This window comes from Gavia stellata, chromosome 1 (assembly GCF_030936135.1).
Source record: "Gavia stellata isolate bGavSte3 chromosome 1, bGavSte3.hap2, whole genome shotgun sequence".
NCBI lineage: Eukaryota > Metazoa > Chordata > Aves > Gaviiformes > Gaviidae > Gavia > Gavia stellata.
In genome coordinates this window covers 46,219,328-46,234,331 of record NC_082594.1, presented here as the reverse complement: position 1 = coordinate 46,234,331, position 15,004 = coordinate 46,219,328, and the positions used below count along the sequence as shown (strand labels likewise).

At 37.1% G+C, this 15,004-nt stretch overlaps 1 protein-coding gene across 1 annotated transcript in view; it reads right to left on the bottom strand.

Annotated features, from left to right (window-relative positions):
• Positions 1-15,004, bottom strand: part of UCHL3 (ubiquitin C-terminal hydrolase L3) — a 45,479-nt gene that overhangs the window by 17,334 nt on the left and 13,141 nt on the right. The window contains exons 3-5 of the mRNA XM_059822401.1: positions 12,088-12,244; positions 11,630-11,715; positions 10,482-10,529 (exon numbers count right to left, since the gene is read on the bottom strand). Of these exons, the coding sequence (XP_059678384.1) occupies positions 10,482-10,529; positions 11,630-11,715; positions 12,088-12,244 (291 nt within the window). The remainder of the gene's footprint in view (positions 1-10,481; positions 10,530-11,629; positions 11,716-12,087; positions 12,245-15,004) is intronic.

The following is a 15,004-nucleotide window of genomic DNA, read 5'->3' as shown; positions in this document are numbered from 1 at the left end:
AGAAATGCTAGTTGCACTGGGACAGAGATCAAATGAGCTTTAACTGCATACCAACATCACCGCAAGCTTGGGAAACAGAAGGAGATACAATACTTTTAATCCTGGTCTTTGTTTTCAATGCATAACCCTGGGATCAGAGGCCCTGCCACATGTTCTGCATCTGCTCAGATGAGTCGGTCGATGAGCGTGCAATATCTCCTCCCAACAAACTAAGTCTTTACGGCCTCATTATACCATTCCCATACAGCAAGACCTGTAGCAGAGATGGGGGAAGGATGAAGTAACAACAAAAAGCGCAACTTTTCCAGCCAAATGGGCCATATAAGAGCTACTATAGCTTTAAGACTATATTCAGAAAGGATGTACTTAGTATCTATTGTTTTTCCCCACCACCTTTTGAGGCTTTTTTTGTTTTGCTTAAGTAATTGCTCTTTATTGAATTAAACACAATATTTTAAAGGGTATGTATTACAGTTCAAAGTGTAATAGCACTTTTCTTCCTTAGAAGTCATTATCCATAGTGGATTTTTTACATGCAAATTAAATCTATGCATTGCACTGTCTGAAAAGATCCTCTTCCTCCTCCTTCTTTCACAAGTGTTTTTAATCTTTTAACAGCATTTCAAGCCTGTTTTGGTGGTGAAACCTTGAGAGGCATTAAGTTCCTTCAGGCTTTTACAAGAAGGGAAGAGGAGCCTGACAAAAGGAAGTATTCCACAGAGGCAGAAGCTGATTCATGAGTTCATCTCCAACAGTACACCACAGAATTCACATGAGAGACATGAATATTTCTACTGCAAGGAAAGCATTGTTCCTAACTAGAACTTCCTTACATGCAACAAAAGCCTACACAACATGCAAATTCTTCGGAAGTTAAGGTTCATAAACTCCACTCCTCACAGACCCACTTGTTTAGTCAACATTTCAATGCATGTTGATGCTAATAATTGCAACTGAGACTACAGTTTTTAAACTGAATTGGGCTACATCTGCTAGCTGATCAACTTTACACCAGTAAGTTTAGTGTTTCTGCAGCTGGTAAAAAGAAAATCTTTACAGTATTCTCCATGTCAGTTTAATCCATGATTAAGAAGGGACAGTATCCCGAGAGTATTGCTTTGCTAGACATATGGGTGAAGACAGAGCTTAAAGACAAGAAAAATGGTGAGATCAGAGCACCCAAAAAACACCTTTCCAAAATCAGTGATAATTTATCTCTCTCTGAAGACCTAAATTTAAGTTCTATGGTTTATGTTAGGCAAAAGTCAAACTAGATTATCACAATGGTGACTTCTGTGATCAAAAATTGGTGAAATTACAGAAAAGAAAATTCCAAAGGTTAGGGAGCTCTGCAAAACCTAAATTAACTAGATTTTTCAAATAGTTTTTCCTCCACAAGATTTTTTTTCTTAAACTAAGTTGAACAGCATTGTTGCACACCCAATTACCATATTTTCAGAGTGCTTCCTTGAGCAAAGTCGGTTAATGCAACATCAATTCTCTGAGTAGTTTTAGTCCACTGTCTAGCTTCGACATATTGGTAAAATGTTAGCAGCCTTAAGGATTGTAAGTTCTTATATTTTTTCCCCCCAAAATCAGCAGTTGGATAAAGAAAAAAAAAAAAAAGAGAGAGAGATCCAAATCAGGTTCTCTTCTACCTGAGGGAAAGAGGTTAAGTGTGAACTCAACCATCACCTGTCATGATCAGCCTGTTAAAATGCCAGTGAGCAAATACATGGGTAGAGCCTGCTGCTTAGTGTCTCTTACACAGATAGTGCAAGAACAGCACTAGAAGCATTATGGATTGGAGAGATGGAAAAAAAAAATGAACCCAAACACCAACGTATGGAAGTAGATTGGCAGAGATGTTGGATGCAAAACTGTAGAAACATTTTGTTACTTTCATTCGTTATTTATTTCTTATATACTTGTTATTTAAATTCATGGGCAGCTTTATGGGTGCGAATATCCTCTATAATTATGCTTCTTCCTAGGAATCAGAGTTCCTTTGTACAGATTTTACGGTTAAGTGTAAGACCCAAAATAACAATTCAGAGCAATATTGTATTAATACCTTGTTAGTTATTTGCTCAGTAGAGTATAGAAATCAGATTGATGCATGTCTCTGAAACACTGACACATTAAAAAACAAGGCAATGCAATGAGTCAAAGACTAACCAAGTATAATTCCCAAAACATTTCACGTGATTCTAGTAAGCTGATTTTTACACATTTTACTGCGTAGGCTGTAAAAGAGAAAAAGCTATAGCTAAACATTTTTAAGCAACATCATTGCCTTTACAGGAGAGCTTACATGCTTGTTCTGTAATGCTAAGCTAACCAAAAATCATCTTAGAAACAGTTATATAATTGATTTTATAGTCTCCTGAGATGCAAATGTTTTTTTACAAGACTATGGATTATTCAGAAGAAACACTGAGGAATATGGGCTATTTAAGAAAAAAATCCCACCATATGTTCTTGGCAGGAGTGAAAGGGAAGCTCCTTTATGCTTCTTCTCTAACGATAAATTGTAATGCCCCAGGGAGCCAGACATCTTTGAAAGTTCAAGTTTTATAGCAGCTGAGAACAGAGTGCATTGACTCCACTTAGTTCTTGCCAATGTTAACGACTGTTACCGTGATCAAAGTCTAACTTAGCGCATTCCAAGCAAGATTATAGTTCTCAAGGCACACTAAACAAGTTTACAGACTACAGTTTGCAGTTATGGTTTGAGTTAAGGAAGAAATCAAGCTGTGGTAGCTTTTTAGTGGCTGCCAACTTCAATTCATCTTAAAAATATTCCTGATCGTATTTGTGAACAAAAAGTGTATCTAAGTATACATACTAATGTGCACAAGTATTTCAGTTTTTTGTGAACATCTGAGACCAGTTCTTACTTGTGACTTTTATACTGACAGAGTCAAATACCAATTTTGATTTTCAAAGGCTAATTTTTCCACCATCAATATTTCTGATGGAGGTCTAATGAGTGGCAAGAATGTTATTTTCATTTGAAGTGGCAGCTCACATGCAGCACCTCAGTCTGATCAGTTCTGAGCCTCATTTAGCCCAACATACAGTTCTAGTAGCCAAAGCTGTCAGTTGGTAAATACATGTATGAAGTGTACTAAATAAAAATCCAAACAAATAAAACAGGAGGAGTTAGAGAACCAAAGGCAGTATTTTCTGTGCTCCCAGAAATACTTTATAATCCAGTTCTGTTTTCTTCTGTCTTCCATAATAACTAGTAACTGAAACACTGTACATTAAACTTCATTTAAGGAAGAGGAAAGAAAAAACAGGAATTTGAGATCTCCTAATTTTCTCCTATGAACAAAAACAAGGCCATGAACAAGATCAAAAGCTCTTACTGTTTTCTAACCAATATCCAACACAGGTATTTCAAGTGGCCATTTCACTTGTATTTATTTGTTTGATTGAAACATTAGTTTGAGCTATGCTATAATAACAGTTAAAGAAGCAAGCTTCCCAAAGACTACAAATCACATTCTGCTAAGCAGTAATGCATAAACCATGCTAAAACTCCCCCATCCAAAAAAATTTCAACCTTAAACACAAAAGTGATTCCATATGCCGCAAGTACCACAAGACGTAATAAAAAGTTCACTCTATCATTTGAACTTTATAACAAAATGTGATATGGAAAGCCATTTGTCAGCAGTTAGTGATACCTTGATGTTGCACAAACAGCCTGCCAAATGCTTAACACCACAACTATTTGAGTATTTGCTGTCCACAGAAGCAAAAAGCTGATCTAACTCTAGCCTGTTAAACCTTCTCCTCTCTTCCCAGGAGCGTGCTTCTAACGCCCCTGTGCCAGCATTAGCTCCTACAAGGCTACAGGATGAGCTGTTTCAGGAAGCTGTTTGGGAGGCTGATGGAACGTAGAAGATATTGTAGATAATCTGACAATCCAGAATGATTTCAACAGCCACAGACACACGCAGCTGGGTAAAACTGATACTATTACCAGAATAGTACTTGAACAGGAGTTAAGCATGTCAAAGCCTTTAGAAATACAGAAATTGAATATAGTTTTTTCCTCTAGCTCTAATTCCTTGACTAAAGGCCAATTAATCTTTTTAAAAGTACTTTATATGGTAGAGCTTGCCATTTTCCTTACTGTAGAATTGATGTGTAATGAAGCATAGTTGCAAAGTAGTGTATATGGATATCAGTAATACGAGAGCAGAACAAAAATATCTTACTACTCACATTATTATACTCACATATTAAAAAAGGTCATTTATTTCAAGAATCAGTACAGATAATATTTTCTACCTGAAATAACTTCCCTCAAGCTATCATAGCATATCATTGTTTAATTGAGTCAAACGATTTCTATTGGTTTATTTCTGTAACAAGTGTGCCTTTGCATTTTCCTACTTTCCTAGTCTCTCAGAAAACTATACAGTAAATTTTTATTATTAATGAAAATTAGTAGGTAGGATACAAAATAAGTTTCTTCCCCAGCTCCAAATTCAAAAGGGCTGTTTGCTCTGCAAAGGACTCTAGACCTGGAACACTCTTTCATGTAATGACACGTTTTCCTGTTTTCAAAAAACTCTCCCCTCAGATTTTCTGATCTGTTACTTGAAAATAGTTACTATGATTGTTTTGAAAGAAAGCAACCCAAGATAGTAATACAAAAAAGTTAGATATGAACCTAACCCTGAGCAGTACTATTAATTGCTACTTTTCCTCCCTTAGATTTTGCCGTAACTTCTTCATTAATGATCATTATAGATTAGACAGCTAATGCGGATGCTCTAGCATCCACAAACGGTATTGTCTTTTTAATATTTTTGAGGGGTTGTGGTTTTTCAGGGTTTTGGTTTGGGTTTTTTTATAAGAGGGCATCAGCAATGTTAAGATGTGTGGTAGTACAGGGTTTCAGCAGTTCATGAACTGCTGAAGGAGGCACAGGAAGAACAAAATTAAAAAGAAAAAAAACAAAAGGCAAAAAAAACCAGAAAAACCTCAAACACTGCTCAGTACAAAGCAACAATATAAGGACCAGATTAGAAGTGTGTGCAGTTCTGCAAAGAAGCAGGTTATATTTCTACATCTTCAGACATCCTAGATACTATAAACAAAAGTATATGCTCAGCAGAAGACTCATGAAAGGATAAAGAGGATCTAGAGTAGCTGGCAACTATTCTAGTCTCAGCAATAGCTGCCTTTCAGGAGCTATCACATAGAAAGGAGAGCGAGCTGGATCCATGAAGCTTTATCATAAAGACCTAGATCCTTTTCTTGGTGGCTTTGGACATGAAATACCTGTCACTTGAGAAAGTGTAAGCTTCAGCAGCATAGAGTTTAACAGAAAGACTGTTACAAAAGTCTTAGATTAATTGCCCTCATTATGGTACTGGAACACGGGACCAAAATCAAACCACCCTTGAAACCAACACCACATTTCTCCTGTGGAATTATTCCCAGATCCTACTGCTTGCTACTAAAGTAATTTTAAACAAATCTACATTTCTTACACATAGACGTACCAATAGGACTGCTTTATCTATTTATTTGCTCTTCTGTAGCAAAAAAAGTGAGTCATGGAGCCACAGAATCCAGGAGTCTTAACACAGAGTTTGAATCAAACCTGGTCCAAAACCTGGCCTGAAGAATAAGTCCAAATTTACAATCCTTTTAATTTGCAAACCTAAAACGAATTAGCAAAATGAAAACTGCTTAACTGTTCTTAAAATTTAATCTCTTCAAAAGAACAAAAAAACTTCTCTATTTTTAAGAAAATCTTCAAGTAGTTTAATAAAAATTCAGCAAGCTTCACTAAAAACCTCACATATTTCAATACAAAAACCTCCCCAAAATACTCAGTTCTAATCCAGTCTACAGATGGCCTGTAGAAGTTTTAAACGCAATACCAGAAGTTATATATAATGGCTAGGAACACAGCCCTTTATTTTTTTGAAACTAGGCAAATTAATCACAGCTATCAAACTTGGGAAGCCTGTTCAAGCACTCATCAAGGCAGAACACTCTATAGCGCTCAGCCTCAATCCATTTGCTTAGCAATTCATCTTAATGCTTCATCTAAATAGATCACACATTAATGATAAATCCCAGAAGCAAACTGATTGCCGTTCACCGTAACTCTTCTCTTCCCAGCAATCACTAACTGGAATATAGAATCTAGCAGTCCACTAATATTAAAGTTCTACTTGGAAGATATTACTTGTATAACTCTTCTTCAAAACATAAGAAATTTAAAAAAATAAATGTGACTACAGATTATTCTAAAACAGAAACAAATCCTACCCACCAGATAAGACAAATAGATGGAATACACAGATACTCTAAAGATAGCATTGCTTTACTCTACTACTTCTAACCTTTTATTTCTAGATAGCTTTATTTCAAGGCTGGAAATACTCACATACATGGAACAGAAACAAAATCAGAAAAACCACTAGCATATTGTACAATTCAAGTAGCCACTGAGATGATAAAAAAGCTTGTGAAGACTTAGAAAGACTGTTAGGAGCAATCAACAAATAGAGGCTTTACTTAAAAGCATTAAAGGCTGAATCCTCAAATATCTGTGAAATCAGAGCCCAGAAGAAAACAAAAAAAAAGTATTATCAGAAGAGAACCTGGCTGTATTCTTTGCTATTTTAAAGCCTTCCACATCTCAAGATTCCAGAAAATTTTAGTTTTATTTCAATGCTGTGATGGTGTGTTTTACATGGTGGAAGGAAAGAACAGGATCTTGAAAGTAGTCACAAAGCTTCTTAACCAAATCAGCAAAGCTGCCTGCCATACATCCCACTTTTGGAAGTTATGCTGTCTGACACAGTTGAGCTTAAGCAACATTTTCAGAAGAATTTGAGTGGACAGTAGTATGCAATACCTATCTAAAGGACAGAACTACCCACAGTGCAGGCTATTCTTAGGAAGCACGCAAGCCAAGTTAATCATCCTAAAAGAGCAGGCCTGCACGTTTTCTGGAAAGGACTTTTTGCTCACAAAGCTACAGCACTTGCTATCATTAAGAAACTACATAAGCCATATGTAAGCAACTACATAAGCCATACATATTCAAAGGAAAGAAAGATTTCTATGCAAAATGCCCTCGCTGTTCGGGGGGCGGTGTTGGTGGCTGAACAAAAAGCCAACAGAGTCATAGGAAGGCAAACATGTTCCTTTTCAGTGCTCTGAAAGGAAGTTTAAATTCTCAGGAAAGTAATCGAAACAATAACGGACATGCAGGAGGAATGGGGTTCTCTTCTCTCTTGCTCCAAAGGTGCTAGAAACTATCAACTTACCCTGCAGGACAAGTCAACATCCTTGTATGACCTGCATATCCTAACTTCAGCATCTTCAAGGACATGCTGTTCATCAGTCCCTTCACCACTACATGAAGAGGCATACAGCAACATTTAAAATGTACCATTGGAAGGAAAAAGACTAGGAGATTAACCAACTCCAACTCTCAATTACACTTCTCAGCATATTCACGCTTCAGATTTTGTTTTGCTTCAAAAGAATTGTACTTTAAAGTAAAGTAATTCTTCCTGTACAGATGAAAGGTAAGGCCTTGCTGCCAATGTAACTACACCACGGTAGGACAGGATCTTCAGGCAATGAGATGTTCCAATAAGATAACTTGTTTATTTCTTCCCTCCTTGGGAAGAACTACTCTGAAAAATGGTCCTAGGACATGTACTCAGCCATCGTACTATTTCAACTTCGGAATCAGAAAGACGGGAAAAAGTTATTTTACCAGTCCCAGGAATATCCATGTTGAATTACTTCCAGGTTCAGTTACGCAAAATGGAATAATAAATATTTGGCAAGGAAACTACCTATTCAGTATTTTTCTTTAGACATGGTTGCTAAGAAAATCTCATAAATTTTTATTTTGAAAAACAGTCTTCATCTTTCCATATAACTATTAATCTTTTGTATTGTGGTTATCTTGATCGGGAAACAAATTAATTTGTGGAAGTTCAAGAAGTTAACTGTCCTTTATTAGGAGATTCCATCATCACTTAGACACTTCCTGAATCTTCACAAAGACTCTCAGGAACTACTAAAAAAACGGCTGGATGGCTGGGCCCAAAGGGTTGTGGTGAATGGAGTCAAATCCAGCTGGCGGCCGCTCACAAGTGGTGTTCTCCAGAGCTCAGTATTGGGGCCAGTTTTGTTTAGTATCTTTATCGATGATCTGGATGAGGGGATTGAGTCCACCTTCAGTAAGTCTGAAGATGACACCAAGTTGGGTGGGAGCATTGATCTGCTTGAGCGTAGAAAGGCTCTTCAGAGGGATCTGGACAGGCTAGATTGATGGGTCGAGACCAATTGTATGAGGTTCAACAAGGCCAAGTGCCGGGTCCTGCAACCCCATGCAACGCTACAGGCTTGGGAATGAGTGGCTGGAAAGCTGCCTGGTGGAAAAGGACCTGGGGGTGTTGATTGACAGCCGGCTGAATACAGGCCAGCAGTGTGCCCAGGCAGCCAAGAAGGCCAATGACATCCTGGTCTGTATCAGAAACAGTGTGGCCAGCAGAACTAGGGAAGTGATTGTCTCCCTGTACACGGCACTGGTGAGGCCACACCTCGAATATTGTGTTCAGTTTTGGGCCCCTCACTACAAGACAGACAGACAGATGCTCCAGATGCTGGAGCGTGTCCAGAGAAGGGCAACAAAGCTGGTGAAGGGTCTAGAGCACCAGTCTTAGGAGGACTGGCTGAGAGAACTGGGGCTGTTTAGCCTGGAGAAGAGGAGGCTGAGGGGAGACCTCATCGCTCTCTATAATTACCTGAAAGGGGGTTCTAGAGAGGTGGGTGTTGGCCTCTTCTCCCAAGTGACTAGTGATAGGACAAGAGGAAATGGCCTCAAGTTGCACCAGGGGAGGTTTAAATAGAATATTAGGAAAAAATTTCTTCACTGAAAAGGTTGTCAGACTTTGGAACAGGCTGCCCAGGGAGGTGGTTGAGTCACCATCCTTGGAGGTAAATTTTAAGACATGTGGACGAGGCGCTTGGGGACATGGTTTAGTGGTGGACTTTGCAGGGTTAGGTTAACAGTTGGACTTGATGATCTTACAGGTCTTTTCCAAGCTAATCGATTCTATGATTCTACATAGCCCTTGCATTTTTTTTCCCAAACATTCCATAATTTCTGCCAGAAGAATGCATAGACAAACCATTCCCTGGATGAATATCACAGTACATCAAAGCAACTAAAGAAGTTTTTCTTTTACACAAGGATCTTAGGAATAAGATTCAGTCTTCAGCAACTTGTTGGAATAATCTCCATAGCCTCTCTCTTACTGAGCTTGCCAAGAATATCTAGAAAAGGACTCATCTGTAAAGAAAACAGACCAGAGTTTTTTGATTTTCTTATTTAGAAAAGGAAGAGAAATATGAATTTGTTCTGATTGTTTCCTCTTGAAATAGAGAACCTTGACTAATTTAGAGAAAGAGATAAGAAGTAAGAGTAGTGGGATTTTTTTAAAGAAAATATCACAAAGGAAGTTGATAGAATAGAAATATAATAGAAATGGTTAAAACAACCCTCTTAATTTTCATTTCCAGATGGTGGGGCAAGGGGGAGCAGAAAGGACTGCTTTGCTTTCTCCTGCATTGTTTAGAAGACACTGCACAAGCCATAAGAAGAAAGAAAAACTCACCTACTGTATTGAAAAAAAAAAAAAAAAAAAAGAAAGCAGATGAGCCACTGGAGTCACAGCCAAACAGAAGGGTTCCTCTCTTTGCCAAACAAAGCAGTGCTAGCAACAATCTAATAAATTTTCTGTTTGGGAAACAGATACTGAAATCTGAACTGGAAATATGGAAAACTGCCTTAGTATGACTGAAGCAGAAAAATGTTGAATGCTAAGTTTATGTTTATTTTAAGGGTTTTTGTTGGGTTTGGGGTTTTTGTGTAGTTTTTTTTCTTTTTTTGTTACCCAACCTGTTTGGGGACAAAAGCTTAGAAATATATGTATTAGTGAGAATTTATCTAAATTAGTATTTGTATACAAACAGCACATACACAATGGGAAACCAAATATTGTACTATTTCTTTTCCTGAAGTAAAACTTTTCTGACTCTCATAAAATGTTTGTTCCACTTGTATGATTACTATGGATCTTACAGTCTTACCTACACATTTGCAACATCAAAACCTCAAATTTCATTAAAAACACTATTACTGGCTGTTTTACTCTGAAATGAAACTTCAAAAGATCATTCATGTCACATAAAAGCTTAAAAAACCCCACCAACAAACAATAACAAAAATAACCCAAACAAGTTTGGTTCCCCCCAACAATGTCACTTGATTTTGTGCATTGATTTTTGACTAATGACACAATACTGCAAAGCAAGCAATAATCTCTGTAAACCTTTAATATATGATTGTTTTCAATTCAATTATATTCAACTCAAAGTAGATGTTAACAAAGATCTTTTTAAAAAATTAATACCTCAGTCTGACCTTCATGGGCACTGGATTCATGAGTGACACGAATAGCCTAAAATTAAAACATATATCAATCAGACTTTAAATTAGAGACTTTCAGTGTTTTAAGAATCACTGTATGGTCTTCATTTTATCAAATGCCATAGATATAACTATTATTGTTCAGTGCTTGTAATAAATAAATGAATAAACAAATAATCTCCACTGACAAGGATCTTGGAAGACCAATATTTCAGTTTCATCACAGCCAATTCAAATCAAATACCTAACAGTTTGTAATGGCACTTTTACACACAGAAAACACTATTTGCAAGTGCTTTTCTTATATATCACTTCTTGAACAGACAAAATACTTCAGACAGAAGCTCTGATTAGACATCTTATGTCCAACATTTCTACAGAAAATGTCATTGAACCTCTATTGTTTCTGGTTATTAACTACTTCCCTCAGTCACATGTTAACACCCTTATTCCTAAGGGCTTCACAATAAGCTTAAATTTAACTCAGACTTGGAAATCATCAAGATTTTCATTTTAAGAAAGTATCATCATTACCATCAGAAGCAACAGCACCATTCCCCCCTTCCACCACTGGCCAGATGTTTCTGCCGCATCCTTTCAAACAGCAGTAATGATCTGGCTAATCACCCTATCAGCTAGCTCATCTAATTGTTTGGGGTGGTGGGGGAAGGAGACTGTATTTCAGCCAAATCAGCTCTTTGTGTGCCCCAAACTGCCAGAGCCAAAGAAAGATGACTAGAAGGCACAAATGAAAGGAGGCAACAGAAGGACCATCCTTTCAGCAATAGCCCCAGATAAGCTTAAATTGATCATTAAACTGCATCCTGAACCCACTGAAATGATTATGCACACATTTCTCATCCATTTCAAAGTAATTTTAAACTAATCCAGTGAATTAATGTGGATGAGGAACACTGACAAAATCCATTCTGCTGACTGAGCTATGGGCAGGCAGGAATACTTTGAACTACCAAAGCAGGGTTTTCTTTGTAGCAACTGTCTGATCACAAGCTCACATGTACGATCAAATTGTTTAAGTGCTTCACTGGATCAAGACCTAAGGACAGTATCTGCTCATGCAAGTAATTCTTACACCATTTTAAATAAAATTAAAAACCACGTGATACTAACTTCATAAGTTTCTAGGTATTTGGCCCTTTCTTCAGGAGTCATAGATAATGAATCTTCTAGGAACTTTTTCAGTGAAGAATTAGTTTCTTAAAATAAAAAAGACATAATTAGAGTCATGGTTTAACTCCAACTTCATGCAAAGCTTACAGAATGCTTATACCCAACAAAAGATTTAAAGATGTAATTACATCGTATCTTTAAGACACTGAAGGCTGACTGCAATTGCTATCTGTTGCAGTTTGCAACATTTTGAGTGCTTTAGTTCATGGATTAGTATGAAATGCTGTTTTTATAATTATAGGTAGAAATGCTCTTTGAATAGACATTGTCATTTATGAATGGTTATATTCAGAGAAAATAGTACAAAACGTATCCTTCCCTCCATGCCTCCCCACAGTTAAGGAAAAAAAGGGAGAAGCCCACAAAAAAAACCCAACCAGCCAACCACCCAAACTTACCAAAGTTCATTTTATCTCTGTTATTTGCAATAGCATGAATTAGCCCAATTGTTCCACAAGCATTGTTAATGGTCTGCTTCATGAAATACACTGATGATTTGACATCTTGCCCCTTAGCTTTTATTCTCTCCTCTTCTTCTGTTCTGAAGGTTTCATACTGGAAGGAAAGTTACAGACATTTCACAAATAGTACAAATAGATAGTAGCTACATTATTCAAGCAAAAATAATTTTATAAAAAGCAAGAGCTAACTAATAAAAACCAAAACTCAACTTGTAATTTGAAACGCTTAACACCTGTGATCCAGCAAGTATATGTAAACTTACTTAACTGAACAGCTCTGTATTGTTTCTTAAACCAATGCCTTGTCACTAGCCAAAAACCAGTCACACTTGAAACATCATTTTGAAATATGTGTTACCTAACGTAATTGCAAAAATGTTCAAAATATTTGCTTGATCTGAGCACCTGTCACCGTCTCTCTTCAATCCAACAAGAAGCTTTTAAGAACAGAAGTCTCAAAGTGCTATCAAGCAAACCATAATATTTCAGGTGTTGAATGAGCATAAAGCATTTGCACAAGTTCCATTTTTACGTTTCATTTTTTCCAGGAATATAAAATAAGATTTATATAATGCTCACGGCCTCAAAACAGGCCCTTCAAAAGCCATATTCATAAAGTGAATGTTAATTTTCTGTAGTACAAGAAAGAATTTAGTTTGATTGAACGATCTAAAGTATTGCTTTGTAAAGATCATAATTGAGTAAAATCCGTTATACTGTGCAACCGTGTGTTGGCTTCGTGGCTTTTTGTTGGTTGTGGTTTGTTGGTTCTTTTGAGGGGGCTGTTTTTGGGGGTTTTTTGTTTGGTTGGGGGTTTTTTGTTGTTATTTATTTATTTATTTTAAGATTTTCATCTCAAATAGAAAAAGAACAAAAGAAAACTGCAAATGTTCCAGACAAAGCTGTTCTTTCTTCCTCCTTTGCCTCTTTTACTAGGTACTTTTGCAAACAAAAAAAAAATTGAAGTAGATGGGCTTTTTATACAAGCATGACAAAAGTAAAGTTTGAATGCAGAATGTTATCAAGGAACTCTTCCTGTAAACCCATAAGAAATTTCTCTCAGACTTTATGTACCGTCAGTGACAAACAGAAACAGGAAATTTTTCCAGCATCATGATTCCACACTTGCAGCTTATCTGAATGCTCAAAGTAATAGCAAGAGCATTTACAAGGCATTTTAATTTGATACCACTTATCTACAAGTTAACAAAAATAGCCTTAATTGAGAAAAAAATTTCATAGAGCATAATTGCACAAGATTATAGAAAGGAAATGATATAGCTGCCATTCACTCCCTGCCAACCAAAACAAACTCCACGGCAAAAATAAATATAAATGTTGACAATACTGAAAGTACGATTTTAAGCAAGGGTTAGATGAGATCACCTCAAGAGGTCCCTCCTAACCCAAGCTATCCCGTGATACGTACTCATTGGACCATGCCCAAAATGCCCAACACTCACTCTGTCTAGAACCTACAATGAAGACTAAGAAAGTCTTTGACCTTTAAACTGGACAATAACCCCAAGATTATCCGTATGCTAACAGGAGTATCTTGTCCTAAAAGCAAGTTCAAGCAAATTGATACATAGGAAACATGAAAGAAAGGAACTTCTAAACAGAAGAACAAAGACATGATAGAAAAGTGTTTACAAAGGCAGCAAAATTAAGTAAGAGGCACATTTTCACCAACTTAGACACAGCCAAGAAACTTAAATAAATAATAAATTAAATAAAAGCAGAATATAACAGGCCATATTGAAACGGAGACTGAAGAGGGGAAGACTACTCCAGAAATACCAAATAATGCTTAAGAGTCTTGTGGAGTTCACACTGAACAACAAAAGCTTCAGAATATTGGGACTTAGCATGAAAGATTCAGCCTTCACACACACTCAGGCTAAACAGTTGATAGAAACACTTGTGTTCCTTGTGTTTCTGAAGGATTAACGTGCTGTAGAAAATCTCAAATATTTGGCCGGTGGTCAAATGCGACTGCTCAATGCAACAGAGCATATGCCATTTCTCTGGTTCTGTCTGTCACACGCTTGCTTCTTCAGGATGAAATCAGATACACCTTCTGGTTCAAGAGGAAGGTTGTTCCTTCCCACGGCATGATGCTCCCGTAGCATGATCCAAGAAAGGAAGTTTGCACAGGCAGGGAGGCAAAAGAAAAGTGACAGTCACAGAAGCTGGTCAGACCTGTAGCTCAAGCAGCCAGAAAGAAACCACAGCACACAGAAAACAATGTCTCAAAGGTGACAGAAAGGAAGTTTCCTGAAGACAGGTGAGGACAGTTAAGAGTTTGCTTAAAATTAAAACTATCAAGGTAGCTGAAATCAAGCCTGAAAAGGAGTGCCTGCATAGCTGTTTTGGAGAAACCGAGAATGCAAAGGTTTACAGGACTTAATGAGTAAGAGGACTGACTTAGTCACTCGCCTCTCTATTTAAACAGGTTGTTAGAGAAGTTAAGCTTTAATAGCTAACTGCTTTGTCCTTATAAACCATGTGTTCTTTTTGAGAGACACATTAGAAGGAAGAAGTTTGGGCCAATTCACCTCAAACTTTTTGGCTGACCTTATGACAATTACGTAAGATTTTTATAAACTGAAAGATCAATATGAATCATGCGTTTCAACCTACATAACACCCGTCGGAGATTCCTAAGATGGCTGTCTTCTCTATACAGAAGCCTATGATGACACAAAATAAGTAGACTGGCAGATTTAACCAAATCAAGTATTTCAAAGTCTAACATAGAGGAAGAAGCTGGGGGGAATTCTCTTTCATCTTAGAAATATGCCCCATCTGTCCAAGAAGCTAAAGCCATATTGGTACTGATAACTGAACTGAA